Here is a 23,347-nt window from a genome sequence, read left to right as displayed (position 1 = left end):
TCTCTTCTTTAATCTGTAGCTTTGGGAATATGGCATGGCCCTCAGTGTTTATCAGTAGATTATTTCTGGACATAGAGGACACAGCCCCTCTTTAGAGAACAAGATGGATTTTTACTATAATGTGAGAAATCTCAGGATAGAAATTATGTACCAGTGGGAAAATGATATACAGTTGAATTATAGAGACCAGCTCTGCTGGTTCACTGCATGGGATTGGATTCTGATCTTAGCACTGTGCTTAGATCAGTCCAGTCCAGCAGAGTTGTCCCAGTATTTCAGTCTCAATCCTTGGAAATGGGGAAAAAATCCCAACAAAGCCCTTTCTCAATAGTTTTATAGAAACTACTCTCCTCACTGCTTTCCCATCCCCAAACTTGGACTAATATAGCTTCTCTGGTCACCACACTCAATCTATTGAGTTCTTATCTTGTTCTAGATTTTATGATTAACTTAGTCTTCTAAATTCTCACCTTTCACTAGTCTGCCCTCATCTCTCTAGCCCTAAGACAAGATCTCTTTTCCTTGATCATTTTATTTTATTTTGAAGGGCAATGAGGGTTAAGTGACTTGCCCAGGGTCACACAGCTAGTAAGTGTCAAGTGTCTGAGGTGGAATTTGAACTCATGTACTCCTGAATCCAGGGCCAGTGTTTTATCCACTGTGCCACCTAGCTGCACCCTCCTTGATCATTTAAAAAAATATATTTCTCTGACTTTTGGACACATCACCAACCCTGTATTGTTATTACTGTATTATCTTCTATGGACATTGCCAGAAATATGGTTTGCGTAGTGGAAAAGACACTGGACTTGAGCCTGGAGTTCAAGTCTCAGTTCAGTCTCCCTTTGGGCAAATTCCCTTTCCTCTCTGGATCTTCATCTTCAGAGTAAGGAAGTTGTACTAGATAATCGATAAGGTCTTTTTAAGATGAGCTGGAGAAAAATAACAGCATGGGCCAAACATGGAAGGGAAAGGAATGACAGGGAAGAGAGATACAGAGACAGAGAGGCATGGAGCTGAAGCAGAGAAAGGAGAGATCATGGTGAGCCATTGGGTCCCTTTAGGAAATCTACTAGAATGAAACTGTTGGATGCAATCACCTCTTCAAAGACGAAGAGAAGGTTCAAAAGATTTTCTGTCTCCCCAACTTCCCTTCCCTGTACCTGTCCAGTTACAGCCTCTAGTATATGTGTGTCTTGCTTCTTTTATTTAAGCATTTATTGTATTGTGATTTTGGTGCATGTATAAAGAAACTCAGGACTGGTCTCAAAGGCTTATATTATATATCTAGTCTATGTTGAGAAAAGGGGAGTAGATGAAGTCCACACACCAATAAGCATTTATTAAGTATTTACTATATGCCAGGTTCTCTGCTAAACACTGGGGTTACAAATTAAAACCAAAACCAGTTAAGAGGTTGACTGGAACTACACAAAATTTAAATTAAGACAGAGAGCCTTACCTCTGCCCAAATGGTAGTAATTTTCCTAACTGAAGACTCAGAGCTATTGTGACTGGATTGATAACTTTTTTTCTGCTATAAACGCTGAAATAATTTTTTTTAAGAACCATTTGTACCTGATGCCCATTATATGGTTCTTAGTCTCAAAATGACCTAGTTGTTATAACAGGACATGACTAATGAAATCTCCAGGGAAGAGAGGGGGTCACCAAAGAATGATCATACCATGAACCACCACCCCCTCTCTCAGGCCTGGTATATCCTGGGAAGGATTCAGCTCTTCCCCTTTCCGGAAGGGAGGAGGAAGCAGGAAGGATTGACTTTTGGCCAACTTGACACTCCACAGTGACAGCTTCTGGTAGTATATTTACAAAGTAAATATAAAATAATTTCCAGGGGGAAGGATACCCGAAGCTGTGGTTCTCTATGTCTGGAATGCCTTCCTTAGCCTTACCTATATCTTTATCACTTAAATAGATAATACATCAAAAATTATTTATGATTTTGACAGTTTGGAAATTTCCTCCACCAACCCATCTATAATTTAGTAAATTATCTTCAAGTTGTTTGAGACTCAAAGATAATATTTGATTACCAATAGTCACACAGTAAGTATCAGAGGTATAATTTGAATCTAGTTTTTTTTTACTCTAACTCTGGCATTTGATTTACTAGGCCATGCTCTCTCTCACCCTCCAAAGTCCAACTCAAATGATACCTATTCAATGAAACCTTCCTTGGTCCCTCTAATCAGTTGTTAATTAAACACCTTTCCATACAGAGGATCTCAATAAAGTGCTTTGTATCTCTTTAATATTCTTACAATGTAATATTGTCTAAACACAATAATCTATCTTGGTGTCTCACTACCTCCCATTCTCCTACCAGTGCCAGTTACTATATTGTAAGTTCTATGAGGATAGGTACTGTGTCTTATCTGAAACTTTTCTAACACCACAGTGTTGTCCTCTGCAACTAATTCTGGAAGAGAGTTCATAAGGTGCAGCACAGTATAATGGAAATAGTACCAGATTCGGAGCCAGAAAACCTTGGGTCAAATGTTGGCTCAGATGGTTACTATCTAAAGAGCTATACCCTTTGGAGAGAAAGCAAATCCTTGCTTACCAAATGCTGATGATTTGAATCTACAGGTGCCAGCATGTGAGTGATCATCCAGTAAGGGTCAGAGTAAGAAGAGATTAGTAGTGATGATTGGTAACACGATCAGGGGTAATGAAGCACATGTTTGTCAACCTAAATATGATAGGAAAGAGGTCCCATAACATCCAAGGGCATGTATTCAGGACAAAACATTAAATCTCCCAGAATTCTCAAACTGGGTGAATTCTGCCCTTTTTTGCTGATTCATGCGGGCACACATGATATTGCCAAAAAGGAATCTAGGAAACATTGCTAAGGATTATGAAGTCCTGGGCAAGAAACTGAAAGTTCTAGGGACACAGGTGATGTTTCCATGAAGACTAGTGTTAAAAGACAATGACTTCAGAAAAGAAACAGATCAAGGAAGTGAACAGTTGATTAAGAAGATGGTATCTGAAATTCTAACTTGGATTTCTGACCCATGCTTTAAAATACAGGCATTACAAGCTCCTGGCCAGGGACAGAATGGCTAACAAGGATGGGTTTCCTAGTCATCTGAAAAGAGGGAAGAAGAAATTAATTTATGTCAAGGCCCTGAAGAACTACCAGCATGGCCCAGCCCAGCAGTAGAAGAGACTCAGACTAACATATCCATCAGCAATGCCACATTTGAATGTCAGATGAACTTGGTGAAGGTGAATGCTTTGTAGTAAATCCTTTAAGTTTGAGCCAACTCTCACTCAAGGACTTTTGTGGTATAGGGGAGATTATGTACTTAGCTGTCTAGAGAAAATGTTTATTACTTCTGTTCTTTCTCTGTCTTCTTGGTAAGTATTGTTTTATAAAAAGAAAAAACCCCGGGGGCAGCTAAGTGGCACAGTGGATAAAGCACCGGCCCTGGATTCAGGAGGACATGAGTTCAAATTGGTCTCAGATACTTGACATTTAACTTGCTTTGTGACCCTGGGTAAGTCACTTAACCCTTGTTGTCCCACCCCCCCCAAACCCCTCAATTCCCCACCCCCAAATAACAAACAAAAAGCCCTATGTATATCTAATAAGCTTGATAATATTAAGAGTAGCTTCTATGTAGGTATAATAATAGTAGAGTCACTCAGAAATTCATTGGAGATAAAATACAAGCAATAGAATACCATGGCTTCAGATGTCTATACCCAAATGTACAAAATATGAGTAATAAAAAAACAGTGGTAAATTTGATTAGGAGATAAATTTGACCTTACAGGTGTAACCTAAGTCCCAAGGCCCATTGTTATTGAACTCTCTCCTTATTGTTTGAGATCAACGCCCTGCTCCTACATGAGGGAAAGATGGATTTGGTAAGAAGCAAGAAAGAAGAGAAATCGTCTTTTCACTTTTGCCTGGAACAGATATAATTTCTGGTCAATTATTTTTGCAAGAAATTGTGGGGTGGGGTTTTTTTTGCTATTTCTTTTCATAAAATCATGTATGATTTACTTAATATATTAAAAAAAGAAACTTTCCCTCTAAACCTTCCAGTCTCCTACCTTCAGGGGCAGCTAGGTGGCACAGTGGCTAGAATGCCAGACCTGGAGTCAGGTAAGACTCATCTTCATGAGTTCAAATCTGGCCTAAGAAATTTACTCAGTGTGTGACCCTGGGCAAGTCACTTAACCCTGCTTGCTTCTGTTTCCTCATTTGTAAAATGAACTGGGGAAGGAAATGGAAAACCACTTTAGTATCCTTGCCAAGAAAACACCAAATGTGGTCGCAAAGAGTTGGACAGGATTCAAAACAACTTCTACCTTTCCTGTTTGGGGAAAGGGCAACGCCATCTTCCAAATCCATCAGACTCACAACCTAGGAGGTATCCTGGACTCCTTACTTTCTCTCACCTCCCCCCACCCAATATCCAAGCTGTTGCCAAGGCCTGTCCATTTAACCTTTGCAACAATGCTCACCTATGCCGCCTACTCTCACATCTGTGTGGGGCAAGTCACTTAACCCTGTTTGTTTCAGTTATCTCATCTGTAAAATGAGCTAGAGAAGGAAATGACATCTGTACTAAAACAAACAAAAATAAATAAACAAACAAAAAAACCCAAATGGGATCATGAAGAGTTGGACATGACTGAAGCAAGTGAACAACAAATCAAGTGTTCATTGTGGAACTGGTGTTGGTGGGGAGTCAAACCTTGGATATAATGTATGGGTCGTCTTTTTTTTTTTTTCATTAGTTTTCAATAGTGATTGGAAGTTTAGTTTGAATCTGCAAACCACACGCTCTAGACTAACAAGATTTAAAGGATCATATAGATATAATTCTAGCCTGGTACCCCCTGTCTCAGAGGAGAACAGAGTGGTCAAGCTTCTGGCTCCAACTTCCTGCTTCCCCTCCTGGCAGAAATTAGAAGTGATACTGTCATTAAGAGTACATTTTGGGCAGCTAGGTGGCACAGTGGATAAAGCACCAGCCCTGGATTCAGGAGGACCTGAGTTCAAAGCTGGCCTCAGACACTTAACACTTACTAGCTGTGTGACCCTGGGCAAGTCGCTTAACCCACATTGCCTCTCAAAAAAAAAAAAAAAGAGTACATTTTGGGGGCAGCTAGGTAGCGCAGTAGATAAAGCATCAGCCCTGGATTCAGGAGGACCTGAGTTCAAATTCAGCCTCAGACACTTGATACTTACTAGCTGAGTGACTCTGGGCAAGTCACTTAACCTCATTACCCCACAAAAAAAAAAAAAAAGAGTATATTGCAGTCCATCCAAATAGTAAGAAGCAGTGGATGAGGAGTCTGGAAAACAAACCAAAGAAGTCTGGCAAGGAAGCATGATAGATGAATAGTGATTCAGTTATCTGAACAACTAGTGGGGTGCTGCTTTTCCCAAACCCAAACAATTGACAGTTCATTTTAATTCGACTAACTTTTATTAAATACTTATTATGAACCAGCAACTATGCTAGGTTTTAAGAGAGAAGAACCCAAAATGAAGAGAGGATGCTAAAGACCTGGAAATAATCTTGGACCTTATTATGACCAAAAGGAGTGTGGAAGTCACTCCCAACTTATATGTATATATTTTTCACCTCTATGTTTATTGAGTATAAAAAAAAAACATTTGATTCAGAAAAGCAAGACTTCTACACTAAGGTGTTTCCATCTATTTGTCAAAATCATCCCATATTCCTTGAAAGGTATAAGAGGAGATAACTTTGTTTGGTAACTTTCTATCTTTGAATATTAAGCAAGTATAAAGCAGAGGTGTGTATTTGAAACTGTCATAGAGTATTATCTATAAGAGTACACATGGCAGGTGGCCTGATCCAAGGTCAGAGTCCAGGATAGACACACAGATGTACAAACACATTCACACACAGAGAAATGCACAAAGAATAAAGGCTTACTCCCAGACATACAAACACACATGGAGATACGCAGATACTCACCTCAAAAGCTCTGGACATTTTAGAGAAGACCATCTTGTTGTTGTTTTTCAAGGTCACATTAAATGGAGTGCTAGCCACATTAATCATTCTCAGGTAGCACTCCTGGGAGCCAGGACTTTTTCTGGGAGAATTCTGAAGGAACCAAGTTCAAGCAGAGCCTCACTATAACCCCACTCTGTTCCCACTGATTACCCCCACAGGAATCTAATGTAAGCATCCCAGGACCCTTCATGTTCCTCCATGCCCCTTCCATATATCCCTAACCTCTTCATATCTCCATCAGGCCACACTTTTATAGGCATGGATGGAATGTCTGGGATGAATATGTCCATGGATATTGGCCTTTCCTTCCCTTTCCAAGTGGCAGAATCCAAATTTGAACCCAGGTCTTTGAATTCGAAATCCAGTACTCATTCCATTGGATCCCTTGCACAGGGAGGAAGGGCCCATCACCCCCACCCCCATTCCCTCCCCATCCCATATCCCCATTCACCTCTCTGTGGCCCTTCTGTGCTCCTCTTATTACCTCCTATCAGGGTGGAGGTGATAAGGGGATTTGGCCCTGCCCCTGAATTCTTCTCTCCTTGTTAACAGTGAACCATTAATGGTGAGTCAGTGGATATAGTCATTTGGCCAATTCTGAATCCACCTAATGATACTATTGTCTGCTCCATTTTGTCCATAAGGGTTGGATTAAGAGATGGGCTCTACCCCAAGTGGTCCCCTGATCTGCCTGCTGGGAATGCCAACCCTGTCAAAAAATATTCTCATCTTCCCCCATCGCCTATCATCTCCCTGTCATGAATTACCTCCCTCCATTCATTCTTCCAATCAATCCCCTTCTGACCCTTCTTGTGTTTAGGGTACCAGAGGGATAGCTAGAGAAGGGAGATCCCTTCAAAACTTCTATTAGCCTCCATCTGCCACAAAAGGAAGCCCTTGTTGTGAAAAGCTATATGAGGCCTTCCATCACCCGTGTACTTGAGCCTATGTTCCCTAGAGGCGAGGATGGACCCCTTCTTATCTGTCACGACTGGACAACCTCCCTGATTCCACTCAGAAAACTCCATAGAGACCCCTGACTACCCTCCCCACCCTCTTTTACCTCAATTTGTAGTTCCAGGTGAAATAACGTTAGGCTTGAGAAGTAAATGAAGCTCATTCCTATTATCATTTTCTTTATTAACCTGGAGGAAGAGAGGGGAAAACAAAGTGAATTAACCAGGCCTGAAAGTAAGGATGGGAGTAGCCATGGTCAGATAGGTGAGGTTATAAAATACATATAGGGCTTCTCACATTCAGGACGTTTAGGAACAAAGGCCCCTGAGCTCTCTCCCACCTCCCCCAGGGAAACCCAACCCAAGAGAAAGACACCTACGAGAACTTTAATCCAATCTGATGTAACACAGGGATGAAAACCAGTTCTACTAAAAGGAGGACGATCAGGAGGACAGCAATAAAAAATACCTGGATCAGCAAAGAAAGGTCAGTTCATCCCTCTGTGCCAATTCTCTTTGTCCCAATGAGTGTGGCCCCTCCCCACATCACCCCACAACCAGCATACACATCTCTAATGCTGAATCTACTACTGAGGAAGGGAGAAGACTGCTGGGAGGATGAGAGGGGGAAGGGAAAAGAGACCCAAGGAGAGGAAAGAGGCAAAGGGGATACCAATAGACAGTGGGAGGAGGAAGGCTGACAATCAGGAAGGAGAGGAGAGTCAAGATGAGGCACCCTGCAGCAGTAGATTGAGCGCTGAGTCTTGAGTCAGGAAGACCTGGGTTGAAATCCTGCCCCAGACTTTTATTAGCTGTGTGAATCTGGGCAAGTCTCTTAACTACTTTGTGCCTCAGGTCTCCCGTCAGTTGGGGGTTAGAATCAATGTCCTCGGGGTAGCTAGGTGGTACAGTGGATAGAGCACCAGCCCTGGATTCAGGAGGACTTGAGTTCAAATCCGGCCTCAGACACTTAACAATTACTAGCTGTGTGACCCTAGGCATGTCACTTAACCCCAATTGCCTAAAAAAAAAACAAGAATGAGAGAAGGGTTGGATAACAAAGAAGGGGTAGGAGTCAAGAAGGGTAGAGGAAGGGAGATAGGGCAACACCTTTCATACCTTTTTTTGGTCTTCTACCAAAGAATGCCCAGCCTGAAACACAGTAAGAACATCTTAATGATTGGAGGATAATCATTGTCTGTGCATTAACATGCAGGCATCTAGGATCTCTGGACAGATCCCAAGAACCATAGCACAAGGGACAAAATGATCCCTGGTGGGCAAGCCACGGAGGAAACCCTGGAATCCATCCTCCTGACCCTAGAAGCAGTAAACAATGATCACTCCCTGAGCAGCTAGTCTTCAGAAGGAAGCACCTAGGTGCCAGGTGATTGGAGTATTAGACTTGAAGTCTGTTGGGAAGAACTGGATTCAAATCCTGATTCAGACATTTACCATCGGTGTGACCAGAGGCAAGCCACGTAACTTCTTGGACCTTCGGTTCCTCGTCTATAAAAGGAGGGGGTTGAGTTCAATGGTCACCAAAATCCCTTACATCTCTAAATCTAGAATCCTAAGGCTTTGTTGTCTTTTATTTGGGGGAGGGGGGTGAGACATGGGAAGACTGCATTCTGGATCTGTTCTTCCTAATCTGGGCCAGAGGCCTTAACAATTTCCCTTATCCCTTATCCCTATCCCATGCAACCCTACACATCCCTCAGCCAACTCTATTTATATACACTCATCTATTAGCACTTTTCTCTGTGCCCTCACAAATGCCAGTTCTATCTCTGTGTGCAAACTCTCCTCACCTTCCACTGTTTCCACCAGTGTGGCTTCCACCTCTTTATCATAAATGAAAGCTACTTCTCCCTTGATGAAATCACTTCCAGTAAAGGCTATACCTTCTCCAACTTTTTGGACTTACAGCAAGCAGAAGAATTTGTCTTCTGCCAAATCCACACCATTGCTCCATGCTCATCACTCCACAGCCTAATTTCTTTAGTAATACACACATTGTGCACTTATACCACAGTCTTCTACATCCTCATTGTTATATTCTAGCAAACTCCCATATTTACTTACATCTTCATTGATGACCTCAGGACTTGGCTCACAGTTCTACTCTTTACTTAATCCCTTGCCATCATCAATACTGACTTCAACAATCACACTAAAGACCAGGGATGGTCTGGAAAGATGGTAGAGTAGGTCAGAAAATCCCAGGCTCTCCAGATTTCCTCCACAAACAGACAGGAAGACCTTTCCATATTGACCATTAATATCCTCAGCTCCATTAGCTGTCATCCTTACCTCTCCCCTAGTACCATGTGGCACTTCAACTTTCTGTGCCTCAGTTTCCTCATTTCTAAAATTTTTGCGTGTGGATTCGATATCTTTAAGGTCTCTTCTACCTCTAAACACAATTCCATGATATCTACTCCACTCTGCCTCTTTACCAGCACAGGCATACTTTGGACTATATTATCTCTTACAGTTATTCTTAATGATAGCATTTATTATTCACTTATTGTGTGCCAGGTACAATGCTAAGCACTAAAGATACAAATACAAGCAAACTAGACAGTCCTTGTCTCAATAAGCTTATATACTAATGAAGGAAGAAGACAGAAAAAGAGGATGTGGAAAGGAGGGAGAGGTAGATACAAGCAGAGGGAGGTGTGGAGATGACTGGCGGTTGCATGGAGGCAGGTTTCCAGGCAACATAACATGAAAGCTCATCAATAGGACCTGGCATCCCAGGGGCATGGTCTTAACTATCTGGTGGGGGTTGGGTGGGGGGGGGAATGGGAAAGATGGCTGGGGTGCAAGAACCATAATGTCGTGATAACTTGCAAGTGTATCTACATCCAGTATCTTGAACTTATAGTTACTATCTTCCAATAAGTACTTACTAAATATTTATAATACTAGTATACTATGTATGCAATAATAGTTTAATACTATAATACTATTCCTAATAAGATTGGGAGTGTTTCTTCTCTTTAACATATTCTTTGCCCTCCTTATAAATTCCAGTCCTCAATCCCCACTTTATACACCCAGATCATTGGTGTCACCTGGCTTTGTCTTCCTATCCATTTTAAGTTACTCCTATCTCATATTCTAGCATACCTTGTCTCTTGCCCTTCAGCCAGGTATAATATACTAATTTACAGTCCTAAGTTGATTACCTCCATCATCCACTTTCAATGAAACTCGGTTTTACAAATTCATGTTATCTAATCTTGTCTGAGCCCTCTGGGCTTCCCCAAAATCTTCTTCTTCATCTCCAGTTTACACCATTTTTCATTCCCCAAAGAGACTGTTCTAAAAAGTTTTTATTTTCCCAAATCTAAACCCCACTTTTCTTACCTTCTACTTTACTGAATTCAAGGCCATTTGATAAGGGCTCTCTCAACTTGCTTCCTCTTTAGCTCAAAATTGATCTTTTCTGAGGAAGAGATGGCTTTCCTTCTTTCCAAAGATAACTCCAACCTGTACTTCCCCTGGGCTTTTCTCCATTTAAAATTCTTTTCCTTTCATGTATGCTCAGCCTCTCCCTCTTTACTGTCTCCTTTCCCCATCTGCCCACAATGTTCAGTTCTCCCTCATTCCTTTAGGAAAACAAAAAGAAAACCTTCCTCCCAATCTCCAATGCCTCAAACTATCTTTTTGTCTATTTTGCCTTTCCCTATTAAACTTCTGGCAGAGGAGGGGAGGAGAGAGTGGTTGGTATTTTCTTCCTTCACTTATTCACCATCCACTCATTAACGCTTTGTAGACATTTTCATTCCACTTACATCTATTTTCCTAAATCCAGTGGACTTTCATTCATCTTTATCTTCCTTGGCCTCCCTGTTTCATTTGACACTTTTGCTCTACTTAAAGTCTACCAGCTTTGAAATCCCAGAATTATCTTTGATTCCTTCTTCCTCACTACCTATATCTGCCTGGCCACCAAGATCTTCACAATGCTTCTGGCCTACACACACTCCCCTTTATTTCCACCACCACCACTATCCTAGCTTAGGTACTCAGCAAATTGTGCCTGGGCTCCTTAGTAGCCTCATAACTACGTGCCCAGCCTCCAGTTTCTCTCTGCTTCAATTCATCTTCCACACACACCACAATTAAATGAATCTTTCTAATGAGCAAAGGACCAGAGGGGGTGAAGAATCCCATAATTATTTCTGACCATCTCTAAACATTCACATAGTTATGATTACTCTAAATTAAAAACCATTGTCAAATGACCGTCAAGTGAGTATACTTTTGTAGGAATAGGATACTTTCAACCTTGATGTTTTTGATGTAAACAAAACCAGAACAAAGGGAAATATTAGTTAAATAGAAGCATGACACCGATGCTCTCCTTGGAGAGACAAATTAAGGAGCTGGTGGCATTGGCTTTATCATGCTCCCCAAAGGCAACAGGAAATCTCTTGTTATGGGACATTTGGAGTACACTGGAGTACTAATGATAAATATTTGTAATAAAACTGCTGTGATAATGCTTGCAGTTTATGTACTTTTATCTGTTGTAGAAATAAAGAAGTTCCATGAAGAATTTTCTAAGACCCTCCAAGTTAAATCAAAGCATATTTTGATACTCAGTGACTTCAAGGCAAAAGTGGGCATGGAAAAGGATAGTTAAAAGATGCTGAAAATTGTGGTTCAGGAATAAGCTATAAGAGAGGCTAAAGTCTGATAGATTATAATACTTTATTTAAGAAAAGAGTTGAGACATACTAAATATGATCAGCATTAAAAAAAACACCAAAAACAAAATAAAATTGATTACATTGTAATGGACAGGAAATAATTCATTATTGGTGTAGGAGTCATTCTTGAATCAGTGTGTATAATTAATAATAATAATAATAATAATAACAGTGATATAGCTAACATTGATTTAGCACTTTAAGGACTGTGACTTGCTTTGTTTATAATCTATATGATCATTACAACAACCCCATGGGATAGGTGCTATTATTTATTCCCATTTTATAGGTAAAGAAACTGAGATTAAGAGGTTAACCAGGTTCACACAGGTAGTAAGTGTCTGAGGTGGGATGAATACTGGTCTTTCTGATTCCAAGTTCAATTCACTATGCCAAATTGTGTAGTTCTACTGCTGAACTGTGAAGAGATCAAAATTCATACAAAACTAGAAGAAATAATAAAAAATGGAAAAAAAATATGTGGTATTGCAATTAAAACAACTCCAAACTGGCCTGTTTAGTTGAAATGGAGGAAAGAATATCAACACTGATTATGACAATTTTGTACAAAACTTTAACCAACGTAAATCAACTTGCCATAATGAAGAGACTTAAAAAGGCTAAAAATTCCTTTATTTAGGAAATAGTTGATCTCCTTGCCAAATGAATACATGTGGTAGATAAGAATAATACTAGATTACAATATAAATTTAGAAACTCATTTAAAAACGCTTATGGAATCAGATAGGAGATTATGAGTGGTATTGTTTAATGAAGGCAGAAAGGTGGCTCAGTGGATAGAATACCAGGGCTGAAGTAAAAAAGACTCATCTTCCTGAGTTCATATCTGGCCTCAGACACTTCCTAACTGTGTCAAGTCACTTTACCCTGTTTATCTCAGTTTCCTCATCTGTAAAATGGGGCAGAGAAGGACATGGCAAACCACTCCAGTATCTTTGCCAAGAAAACCCCAAATAATATCATGAAATGACTGAATAAAAATAGTTTCATGAAACAAAGAAAAGGGGGAGAAAGAAAACACATTTAAAGAAAGCTTGGCAAGAAACTCAGCTAAGTAAAATCAACTCCAAAGGATTGAAGAATCAATCAATTAACAAGGATTTATTAAAAGCTTACTGTGTGTCAGGAATCGAACACACAAACAAAATTGAGATGGCCTCTGACCTCAAAGAACTGATGACCCTTGTACAAGATACAACAAGTCTGGAGAGAATTAAATACCCTGTATGTATAAAATCAAGGCAGCATACTATGACATAAGGGCAAGAAACACATGACAATGGAAAAGACCTATAACAAATTCTTTTCATCATCATGGAGCGAAGCCAGTACATTTGAATTCTAACATTATAGTCTCCAGATGTGCTGCTTGAAAAAGTTGAAATAGCCTTGGAGAAAGGGATACTGGAGAAAACAAAGATGAGAAAATCAGTTGGCGTAGACAGTAAACACAGAAGAGGTCAAAGCTGGAGGTGATCAATTCTCAAACAAAGAGGGGAGGAAGATATTAAAGGTGTAGAAAATATCTTAGACTAAGTTATTATGATCCTGTTCCCCCCTCAAAGGCAACTGGCTATGAACACACAAACCTATTTTTCCAGTCATATTTATTTTTTATGAGAATATGCCACATGTGAATTGAGGGCATCCTTGATGAGAGTCTAATTAGAAAGGAATAGGTCTATATACAGGGTATCCCAAAAGTCTTACACTGTTTTAATAGTTTATAACTACACTAAGACCTTTGGGACATCCCTGTATTTACCATCACTCAATTAATTGAAAGAGGAAGTCAATACAAGATCCCAACATACCTGTTTGTTGATTGTTTTTTAAAAAAGCATTTCAGTAGGGCAAAATGCCAACTTACCATCCCTTCCTTCAATGTGGTATCTCCCACGCACATGCTAGAATTATCCAAGATTCCTCAGAAGATATAACAACAGAGATGTCATTGTTCAATGACCCTCTTAAAAATGGATTCTTCTGGATCTCCTCTGTGACAATGGTAGATACTTTTTCAAGAATATGCCTCCATTTTTTACCTTGCTTGAGATTAATAATCAAGATGATATGTCTGCATTAGTTGGAGGCATCTGACTTCCTTTCATGACCTGGGATTGATCTGTCATCCAGGGATATCTCCAATCTAAATTCTGCTTTACCATTCCACAAAGAAAGGCATTTGGACATGAATTACCTTCCTCTAGCTCCAAGAGCTCTCCAGATCCCTAGCATGCAATGAACAATCTTTTTCTGTACCATCTTTGCACTCATATCCTTCCGGGGCCCTCTGGGAGTACTCCTCTTCTCATCCCCATACCTTTAGGGTTTCTGGCCATGGGTTAACTTAATAGGGATGGGGGTGGGAGTGGAGAGAGAAGAGACAAGGAATGAGGCAAATAGAACATAAACACACAGATGAAAGTGTACTACAAGGGAAAGAGATGGGGAGAATAGGGATACAGTCATACAGTACTGACCACAGTATGATTCATCTTCTTAGCTTGTAAATTCCATTCTACTTTCTGAGGGATAAAAAGAGGTGTTACCATCATGTGCCCTTTTTTTAAAAAAGTAATAAACATTTTTATTTATAGTTTGGGATTCTAATTTTTATGCCTCCTTCCCTTCCTCCTCTCCCCCTCCCTGAGGTGACAAGCAATCAGATATGGGTTATACATGTATGATTATGTAAAATATGTGCCCTTTAAGAACTATCAGCTCCTCCAAATTTTCATGCTGGCGATCTCAGATTCATCTTTGACTTCTACCTCTCCTTGCCCTCCCACATATAATCCCAGAATTCCAGAACCTGAGTCAGAAGGGACTTTAGAGCCCACGCACAAGAATCCCTTTGAGGTAAGTACTCTGGTGAGTTTATGGGGCTGTGGCATCTACTGTGGCTCCTCTGTCTGCCCACAGTGGCCCTTAGCTCAGACTTGGTTGGTGCTTTCCACTGCTGACGACTTTCATTATAAAAGGATGAGCCTGAAGACAGGGAAACCAACTCTTTTCCTGAGCTCCAACCACTTACAACTTTTTATTTGTTAATTTATTTGATTAATGTTTATCAAATTACTGAATTGAATTTTCTACTGTTGAGATTATCTCTGCTATACATTTTAACCTGATTTTACCTGGATATGAATGGAAGTGGGGGCATATACAAAAAGGTGTGAAAGGACAGCCCTGATTGACTGTTGGTCCCACCCTATCTAATGAAGCTGTAATTGGTTGGATTTCTTTTTCCCCCCAGAGAAGAATACCCAGCTCTTCTGCGTTACAGATATGGAAGTGTATAGAGCAGGGCCTGAAACCCTTTATTAAAAAAATATTCTGATTAACTGTATTTCAATATAGCTTGGTTTCTTTTCTAATCTTATATATTTTAATGCACTTAAAACTATTATTCTCAGAAAGGGTCCATGGTCTTCAACGGATGGGAGCTCCTGATTCAGTGACTGTAGAAGGAGAATTGCATTTGATTACCTTTTATGCTTGGATTCTGTGCTGCTAATGTTTAGTGACTAAAGTAGCTTTTAGTTGGATTTTATGAATCTCAAGTGCCTGTTGTATATTTTTGAAAAAAATCTTTGAGTCTGTTTAACTAAGCTAAATTGAGGACCAGACTGCTATGGTTTACAACAGGTTCAGGAAGTGGTCATTCTTTTTTTTTTCACTCGAAGCTTTCCAGTGAGGGAGAATCCATAATGTCCAGTTTCACTTTTTTTGGACAGCTATAATTGTTATGAAGCTTTTCCTTATATCAAATCTAAATTTGCCTTTTACCCCAACTTCTACCATTGCTCCCAATTCTACCTGCTAGGCCCAAACAGAACAAGACTAATAATCTCTCTTTCATGTGCCATACCTTGAAATACAGGGTGTCCCCAAAGCTTTAGGATTGTATTCCCCAAGTCTTCTCTTACCCAGGCTCAATGTCCTTCCTCATTTCCTTCAATTGATCCACATAAGGTATGATCTCAGCCTTAAACCATTCCAATTATTTCCAATTATTTTCCAAGTATTATCCAATTTATCAAGGGCCTTTCTAAAATTTGGGGCATATAACTTAACATAATCCTCCAAATGAGGTCTGATGAGGACAGAATAAAGTAGGACTCTGACTTCCCTAGGTCTGGACTCTTTGTCCATCAATGTAACTGGAATCTGATTGGCATTTTTCATTGCCATGCCCCATTGTTGGATTATTACTACAGTCTACTCAAAACCTCATGTTTTTCAGATGAATGGCTGTCTAGCCATGCCTTTTCCATCTTGTATTTGTGAAGTTGACTTTGGTCCCTTTGGAATTTAATCTAATTAAACTTAGCTCAGTGTTTGCTACTGAAATCTCCTTATATCCTGATGCTGTCATTCAAAACAGTGTCATGCCATCTGCAAATTTGCCATGCATGTCATCTATGGCTTTATCCATGTCACTAATAAAATTGTACTGAGAGGATCTGCTTCTAAGTTGTTATTGAACCCTTAATGTTTACCTCTCCAATCAGTCTTGAAACCATTTAATCATACTATTATCTAGTTCAAGGGGTCAGCACTACCTGTTTTTTATATAGCTCACAAGCTAATATTTTTTCATTTTAAAATACAATAAAACTTCACCTAAAGATGTAAAAACAATTCTTAGCTATACAAAAACAGGCAGCTGAATTTGGGACACCTACACTCTGCTGACTTCTGGTCTGGTCCACAACTCTCCATTTTGTCCATAAGAAAAGCAGGAGAAACTGTTCAAATGATTCCCCCTAAAATTAAGATAAACTGCATCAAAGGCATACCCATTGTTTACCAGTCCAGTAACCCTGCATGTCAAGATAAGAAATATGGCTAGTTCTGAATGAAATTTTCCATGTCACCTCTTTATAGTCACCATTTCCTTTGGGAGCTGGATGCTGTCTCAAAATGCATTCTAGAGTTCCAGGGGTCTTAGTCAAGTTTCAGTCTACTATGGAATGTCCTTGATTAGAATGCAAGATCCCTGAAGGCAGGGCCTATTTCATTTCTCTCTTTGTATCCCCTTTGCCTCCCAGAGTACCTAGATCTTAGTACCCATTTATTAAAGACTTATTGAATGATCATTTGTAAATTTTATATTTTTCCTTATGTCTTTGCAATTTTTCCATTCTCCAATTCTGTGGGGCTTTTCCCATTCAGTAGCTTATTTGCCAATTCTTTCAGCACTCTAGGATGTCATTCTGGTGACTTGAACTCATCAAAGGCAGCCAAGTGTTCTCTTTACTATCATCTTACTCATATTGAATATCAACTACCCTTTAGCCATTTTTGCTGTCCATTTCAGTCTAAAAGTCATTAATTGCTATGTCCTGTCCTTTCTTGCTTTGTAATGTTTCCTGAGTCCATTCCCTCTTCTGTATTTCCATTCCTGACATCTTGGTACAGAGCTTTGACTCTCACCTAGGTCACTGAAGAAGTCTCCTCTTTTCCCCACTTTCAGTCTTTCTCCACTATAATGCATCCTTCATATATTGCCAGATTAATCCCATTCAGCATACCTGTGGTCTTTTCACACCACCTTTCCCCCTTACTCGAAAAAGTTTTGATGGCTCCCCATTACTTAATAAATCAAATCTAAACTTCTTTACCAGGCATTCAAGGCCCATGTGATTGGCCCCCAACCTAAACTTCCTGTCTTATCTTCCCATTACCTCTCATCAATCCAGCCAAATTCAACCAAGCTTCCTGCCTCTCTGCTTTTGTCATGCTGCTCCTTTCCTCTAGTGTGACCTCTCCAGGTCTCCAGATCTGCTTGTCGAAGTCCTAACTGTATTTCAAGTCCTAGTTCAAATGTCAGCTTTATGTATCTTTCTCTGTACACTAAATTAACATAGCACTACATACTTCTTGTAAATGTATTTTCACTTTCTATTTATTCATATTTGCTTCTTATTCCCCTAATCAACTGTAGGCTCTATGAGGGCAGGGATGTCACTTATGTCCCAACTAGAACATGAGCTTAATTTTGACCAGACCATCAGTTCCCTGAGGCCAGAGACTCTCTCCTTTGTCTCTCTTGCACTACTGTGCATATAATGCTGCACACATGATAGGGGTTCAACAAATACATGTAATACACCCTATTTCTCTCCCCAACACCATTCAGTTCTCCCTTACCCACTAGTGATCTCTCACCTTCCCCTTCTGCACTTACGTGCTCCATTCACTGGCTCCCATCTACTTTTCAACCTCATTCACATCAGTCCCTCAAACACAGCTTTGTCTCCTACCTGTTTTTCACACAAGGCCCAGAAAATTGGAAAGGGTGAAATGAAGAGCAACAGCCGAAAAAGAAGCTTCACTTCATTAATATCATTCTCCTGAAGGAAACAGAGGACAGGCGAATAGGGATTCAGCCATTGAGTGGGGAAAGGGCAGACGTATTAATAGAGGGATGGATAAACAGATGAAAGTTAAAGACCGCTGTATTGGTGGGGTTAGGCAGAAATCATCATCATAATTATGGAAGGAAAGATGAATGGAACAATATATAGGGGACGGGCATGGATGGGGGATGGAAAGATGGGGAGAGACAATTGTAGAATGGAAAAATGGACAGGTAGGTGAGAAATAGAGTGATGATTAAATAGTAGTTTGGGGCTGGAAAGAGAAATAGAGATAGACAAGGGGATGAGGTTTACCAAAGGAAATTGGGAATAGGTAGAGGCTTAGAGACATAGATAGGCTTAGGGATGGAAAGGGGGTAGGAAGTGTAAAAAATAATTATTAATAACTATAACTAACCTGGAAATTTTATATAATTTTGGACTTATGAAAAATTATGATTATATGAAAATGATAGGTTTAGAAAAATTCTAATTGGGCCGTAAGTCCCTTCGTGGTCACCATTCAAATGTAAAATTATTTTTGAATGACTAGCCTAATTTGGGGGGCTAATCTGACTGGGGTGACTAATCTGGGGACTTTTGACTATCTGGCTATCTGACTTCGTTAATTTAATGTAGGCCGTTTATAAAGTTCCACCACACTGCTTCACTCCCAAATTGATAAGCACAGGATTAAGAAGCCCCTTAACTAAATAATCGAAGCAGAGCTTATGAGATACTATTTAAAATTATGAATACAGAGAAATAAAATGTACAACCTGACTGCTTTCCTGCAGTCTCTTTCCACTGCATCTCTTTCCCACCTGCTGGGCTTTGAACTTTTTTAATACAATAAGGGCCTTAGCCGCCTCTCCTCAGGGCACTCAGGTACTTTATTCTAACTCCTCTTAAGCTTCACTTTCTCCAACCTATATCCTGTGCTGACAGCTTCTGTGCTCTCCGCTACCTCCTTGTCAGAGAGCCCCTTCTCAGCCTCTCTCGTCAGCCCCCCTAATCTTGTCCGCCGGCCTTTCCTCCTTGCTCCTAGTCCTGCGTTACTGTTCGTCTCATCCCCCTGCTTCTAATCTAACTCCCAGGTCTCTATATACCTTTTCTTCTCTCCACTCAAATCTCGGGACTTCCTGCGTCCCCACAGACCAAGCTAATCTACCAGCCAGGGCTGCAGCTGGGCGGGGGGGGGGGGGGGGGGGGGGGGGGGGGGGGGGGGGGTGCGCTAGCATCCTGTGCCTCAGCACAGGCTATCCGGGATCCTTCGGATAACTCTGCTCAGGTCGGAGGGAGCTGGGGCTTTTTTCCCCCAGCAGTCTGACCTGGCGTCTTGTACAGCCCACGGGGCTCTTGGGCTCAGCTGAAGCAAAGGGGGAGGGAAAGAGACCCTGAGTGCCTAAGGCTTTCTAATCTCAGCCTAAAGGTAGGGTCCCCAAATCAAAATAAATTTCCACAGAAGAAGAGGTAGGTAGGTGAATGAGGAAAAGGGCAAGTGAATGGAGATAAGGGTTAGAGAATAGATAGACTGGAAAGAACAAAGCGCAAAAAGGCAGAAAATAGGTGAATGGAAAGATAGATAAGTGTCCTAAAAAGTGAAATGTCCTTATCCAGAGCCCATAGGCACAATGGGGGTAGTCCTTTCTATCCTTGTCTCTATGTCTCTTCTCTTGATGGGTCAGTCTGGGACAACTTTCCACTTACTGAGAACTTCTCTGATGCCCAGTCCAGCCAATGATCCCTCTTAGGGGTCTTCCAAGAACAGTGATGTAGCTGATTTTTAACTGCAAACTACAGGAGTACATTGGAAAAGTCAAGACAGAAGACCCAAGAAAACCCACTTCATACACACCCAAACCCAACCCCCTTCCCCTACACAAACTAGACCAAGTTCTAAGCTCTTCTAGAGCTTCTTTTGGTTACATTTTTCTGCCACACCACATGCCCAGCATGCGTTTCTGTTTTGCCTCACTCCTCCAGGAGGGGGAGAGAGAAAGAGTAGAGAGGGAGAAAGGCAGAGAAAAGGAGAAGAAAGAACAGGGACAATGAAAGGGACAGGAAAGGGAAGGAGTCTCTCCTAGCAGTTTCAGCTTTATTTTGGACAGAGAAGCCTAGTTCCCAGGGCTTGAAGAACTTAACACTCCATCCCAGATTCAGTTTCCATTTGATGTCAGGCTTTGGGAATCTAAGGGCTCATGTCCACTCACATGGTTAGATGTAGGCATAAATAAAACCCACTCACCCGGATACACTTGAAGATTTTCCATAGATTGCTCCCTTGGGGTGCTTCTATGAAGAATAACTTCTTGCAAACTATAGGTAACACTGAAAATAACAGAGCAGTCTGAGATTTTAGCCCCACATCACCACACAGATATATCATGGCCACACTGCTCAACAAGCTTAAGTCTCTGCATTAAAACAAAACAAAACAAAACAAAACAAAACCCAAACAACAAAACAAAACACTTTTGCTAAAGAGACCCTGCTCTGCTATAATCTTGGATTTCTATGAGAGGTAGTTTGTAAAGGAAGTGTGGTCCAGGCCCTTTACCCTCTCGGAATGCCTGCCTCAGTCTAGTATTGTCATCTTAGCCATTCATTTGGTACTGCATTATAAACTACCACCTTGTGCTACCATATAACTTGTGACATGAGTTTTCTTCGTCTTCTCTGTTAGATTTGAAGCTTCTCTAAGACAGAAACCATGTCTTTCCATTTTCTTATGTTTCCCTCACTGAATACAGAGTGTTTAACAATGCTGAATTGAACAATAAATCCCCAGAAAGTTGACAGGAAAATAATTTTAAATTTAGATTTCTAGAAACATCTACCCGTTTTCTCTAAGTTGTTAGGAGAAACTTATCTCCTTCCAAATAGAAAAAACCAGTCACAGGGTTTTGGTATTTTCTTGGAAGCAATGCCATATAGAAACACAGAAACTGAGCTTTTTGATAGGGACCTTGAAGCCATCCTGCACTGGATTCATCTTTCTAAAACAGTGCCTTCATCATGCTCCTGCCCTGCTTGAGAATCTTCTACAACTAACTTGTCACCATTCCCAAGTAGCATCTGTCTGCTTGAAATAGCCTATTCTTTCTGTCCCTTACCTGGGCGATCTGCATATACATGCATAGCACATTTCATAGTCTGGAACACAGGAAATTTTATTTTGGACTTTTTTAGGGGTGAACATTTATGTAACACACTATCACAGACATTTTTATTCATCCATGTAAAGAAACTAAATTTTTTAAAATTTATAATTAAAAAGTGAACTTTCTCAAAAACACAAACTCAAACATGAGATACAAAATATCAAATGTACTATGTAAGTGACAAGCATGGATAAACAAAAATAGGTCCATTTTCATGCTCTTTATTCTTAACCACATAAAAAGCTAATCCATATAGAACAAAGCAGATTAAAGTTTCTTCATCTTCCCATCCCAGAGAATTAGGCATCACTCACCAGGTATTAAGGATAAATTCTTCAATTAAATCCTCCAGGCCATGATTAATTAATTAATTGATTAACAGATGAGGCAAATGCTTTGGTTAATTAACAGATGAGGCCAATTCTTCAACATACAAAACCATGAATAAGCCAAGGTACTAATTCTTAGATACTTTTTTTTAAACTTATATTAGTTTCTTAAAAAAGCTCTTTCATATGAACAACAAAGATCGCAAAGCACTGAATGAAACTATGAAAGGCCTAGAAAATGGAAAGTCAATCTTACTCCCCTAGGAATCAAACCAAGGTTTGGTAGCATTCGTAGCCTAACCTTTCATTAATACTGACAAACACATCTATTTCTTCTCCATCCTCAAAAAACCCTTCTTTCATCCCTGCAGTAGCTATTGTCCCATATTCTACTGCCTTATGTGGTTAAACTCGAACAGACTATCTCCAACTAATGTTTTCACTTCCTATTACTTTTTTCTTAACTTTCTGAAGTCTGGCTTCCAACTTCATAATTTAACTGAAACTGTTTCGAGAGGTATCAGTAATCTCTTCATTGCCAAAATTGAATGTCCTTTTCTCTACACTTATCCTTCTTGTATTCTTTGTCTCCTTTGACAGTTCATGATTGAAGCAGGCTCGTGGCAGAGGACTTGAGGAAGAACCCAACCAGGCTGGAACTCTAGGCTAGATAGGCCTTTTCTTAACTTTCTGAACTCCATGTGAATACTTGGTATACTTTTTGTTTGTTTGTTTTAGTGAGGCAATTGGGGTTAAGTGACTTGCCCAGGGTCACACAGCTAGTAAGTGTTAAGTGTCTGAGGCCGGATTTGAACTCAGGTACTCCTGACTTCAGGGCCGGTGTTCTATCCACTGTGCCATCTAGCTGCCCCTCTGGTATGTTTTAATAAATGTTTAATGCCCAAATACTGGTGCTAAAGCTTCTAATTTAAGGCGACCACACATTAAATTTTAAACATCACAGTTGCCTCTTTTCTCTTAATAATCTCTTCTCTCTTGGTTTTTGTGATACTGCTTTCTAGCTAGTACTTCTCTTATCTGAGCACTCCTTTTCAGTCTCCTTTGCTGGATCTTCATCCAGGACTATCCCTCAAGACTCTATGCTGGATCCTCTTCTCTTTTCCCTTTATACTATTTCACTTGGTGATCTTATCAGTTTGAAGGATTAAATGATCATTTTATGTTGAAGATTCTCCGATCTACTTTTCTAGCCCTAACCTCTTTGCTGACCCAAGTCTCTCATCTGTAATATTCTGTAGACATCTAAAACTCAACATGTCCAAAACAAAACTCATCATTTTTCCACTCATGCCCTCCCACTTCCTAACTTAAAAAAATTATTATTGTTAAGGATTCTGCCCACCTCCCAGTAACCATGGCTCATAATCTAGGAGTCATTCTCAACTCACTCTCTTACCAGCTACTCACCCCCATATCCAATTTGTTCCCCAGTTCTGTCATTTTAACCTTTTCAACATCTCTCATATATCCCTTCTTCTCTCCTCAGATGCTGCCACTACCCTGGTGTAAGTCCTCATTACTTCATACCTGGGCTATTAGAGTATCTTGTTCCTTGGGTCTCTCCCAACTCCAGTCTGTTCTCTACTCAACTGTCTACTTGATCTTCCTAAAATGCAAATCTGACCATGTCACCGCCCTAGTCAATAAACCTCAGTGGTTCCTTATCACCTCAAGGATAAAATATAAAATTTTCTGTTGAGTATTTAAATCCCTTCACAGCATGGTC

At 40.2% G+C, this 23,347-nt stretch overlaps 1 protein-coding gene across 1 annotated transcript in view; it reads right to left on the bottom strand.

The window, feature by feature from the left end:
• Positions 1-23,347, bottom strand: part of LOC122731980 (solute carrier family 15 member 2-like) — a 49,330-nt gene that overhangs the window by 12,248 nt on the left and 13,735 nt on the right. Inside the window, exons 9-18 of the mRNA XM_043972207.1 lie at positions 20,356-20,438; positions 19,818-19,904; positions 18,012-18,101; positions 14,214-14,267; positions 8,450-8,503; positions 8,114-8,146; positions 7,375-7,463; positions 7,102-7,183; positions 5,997-6,128; positions 3,068-3,118 (exon numbers count right to left, since the gene is read on the bottom strand). Of these exons, the coding sequence (XP_043828142.1) occupies positions 3,068-3,118; positions 5,997-6,128; positions 7,102-7,183; positions 7,375-7,463; positions 8,114-8,146; positions 8,450-8,503; positions 14,214-14,267; positions 18,012-18,101; positions 19,818-19,904; positions 20,356-20,438 (755 nt within the window). The remainder of the gene's footprint in view (positions 1-3,067; positions 3,119-5,996; positions 6,129-7,101; positions 7,184-7,374; positions 7,464-8,113; positions 8,147-8,449; positions 8,504-14,213; positions 14,268-18,011; positions 18,102-19,817; positions 19,905-20,355; positions 20,439-23,347) is intronic.

This window comes from Dromiciops gliroides, chromosome 6 (genome assembly GCF_019393635.1).
Source record: "Dromiciops gliroides isolate mDroGli1 chromosome 6, mDroGli1.pri, whole genome shotgun sequence".
NCBI classification, from domain to species: Eukaryota; Metazoa; Chordata; class Mammalia; order Microbiotheria; family Microbiotheriidae; genus Dromiciops; species Dromiciops gliroides.
The sequence above is the reverse complement of the archived record's forward strand: the minus strand, read 5'-3'. Positions and strand labels throughout refer to the sequence as shown.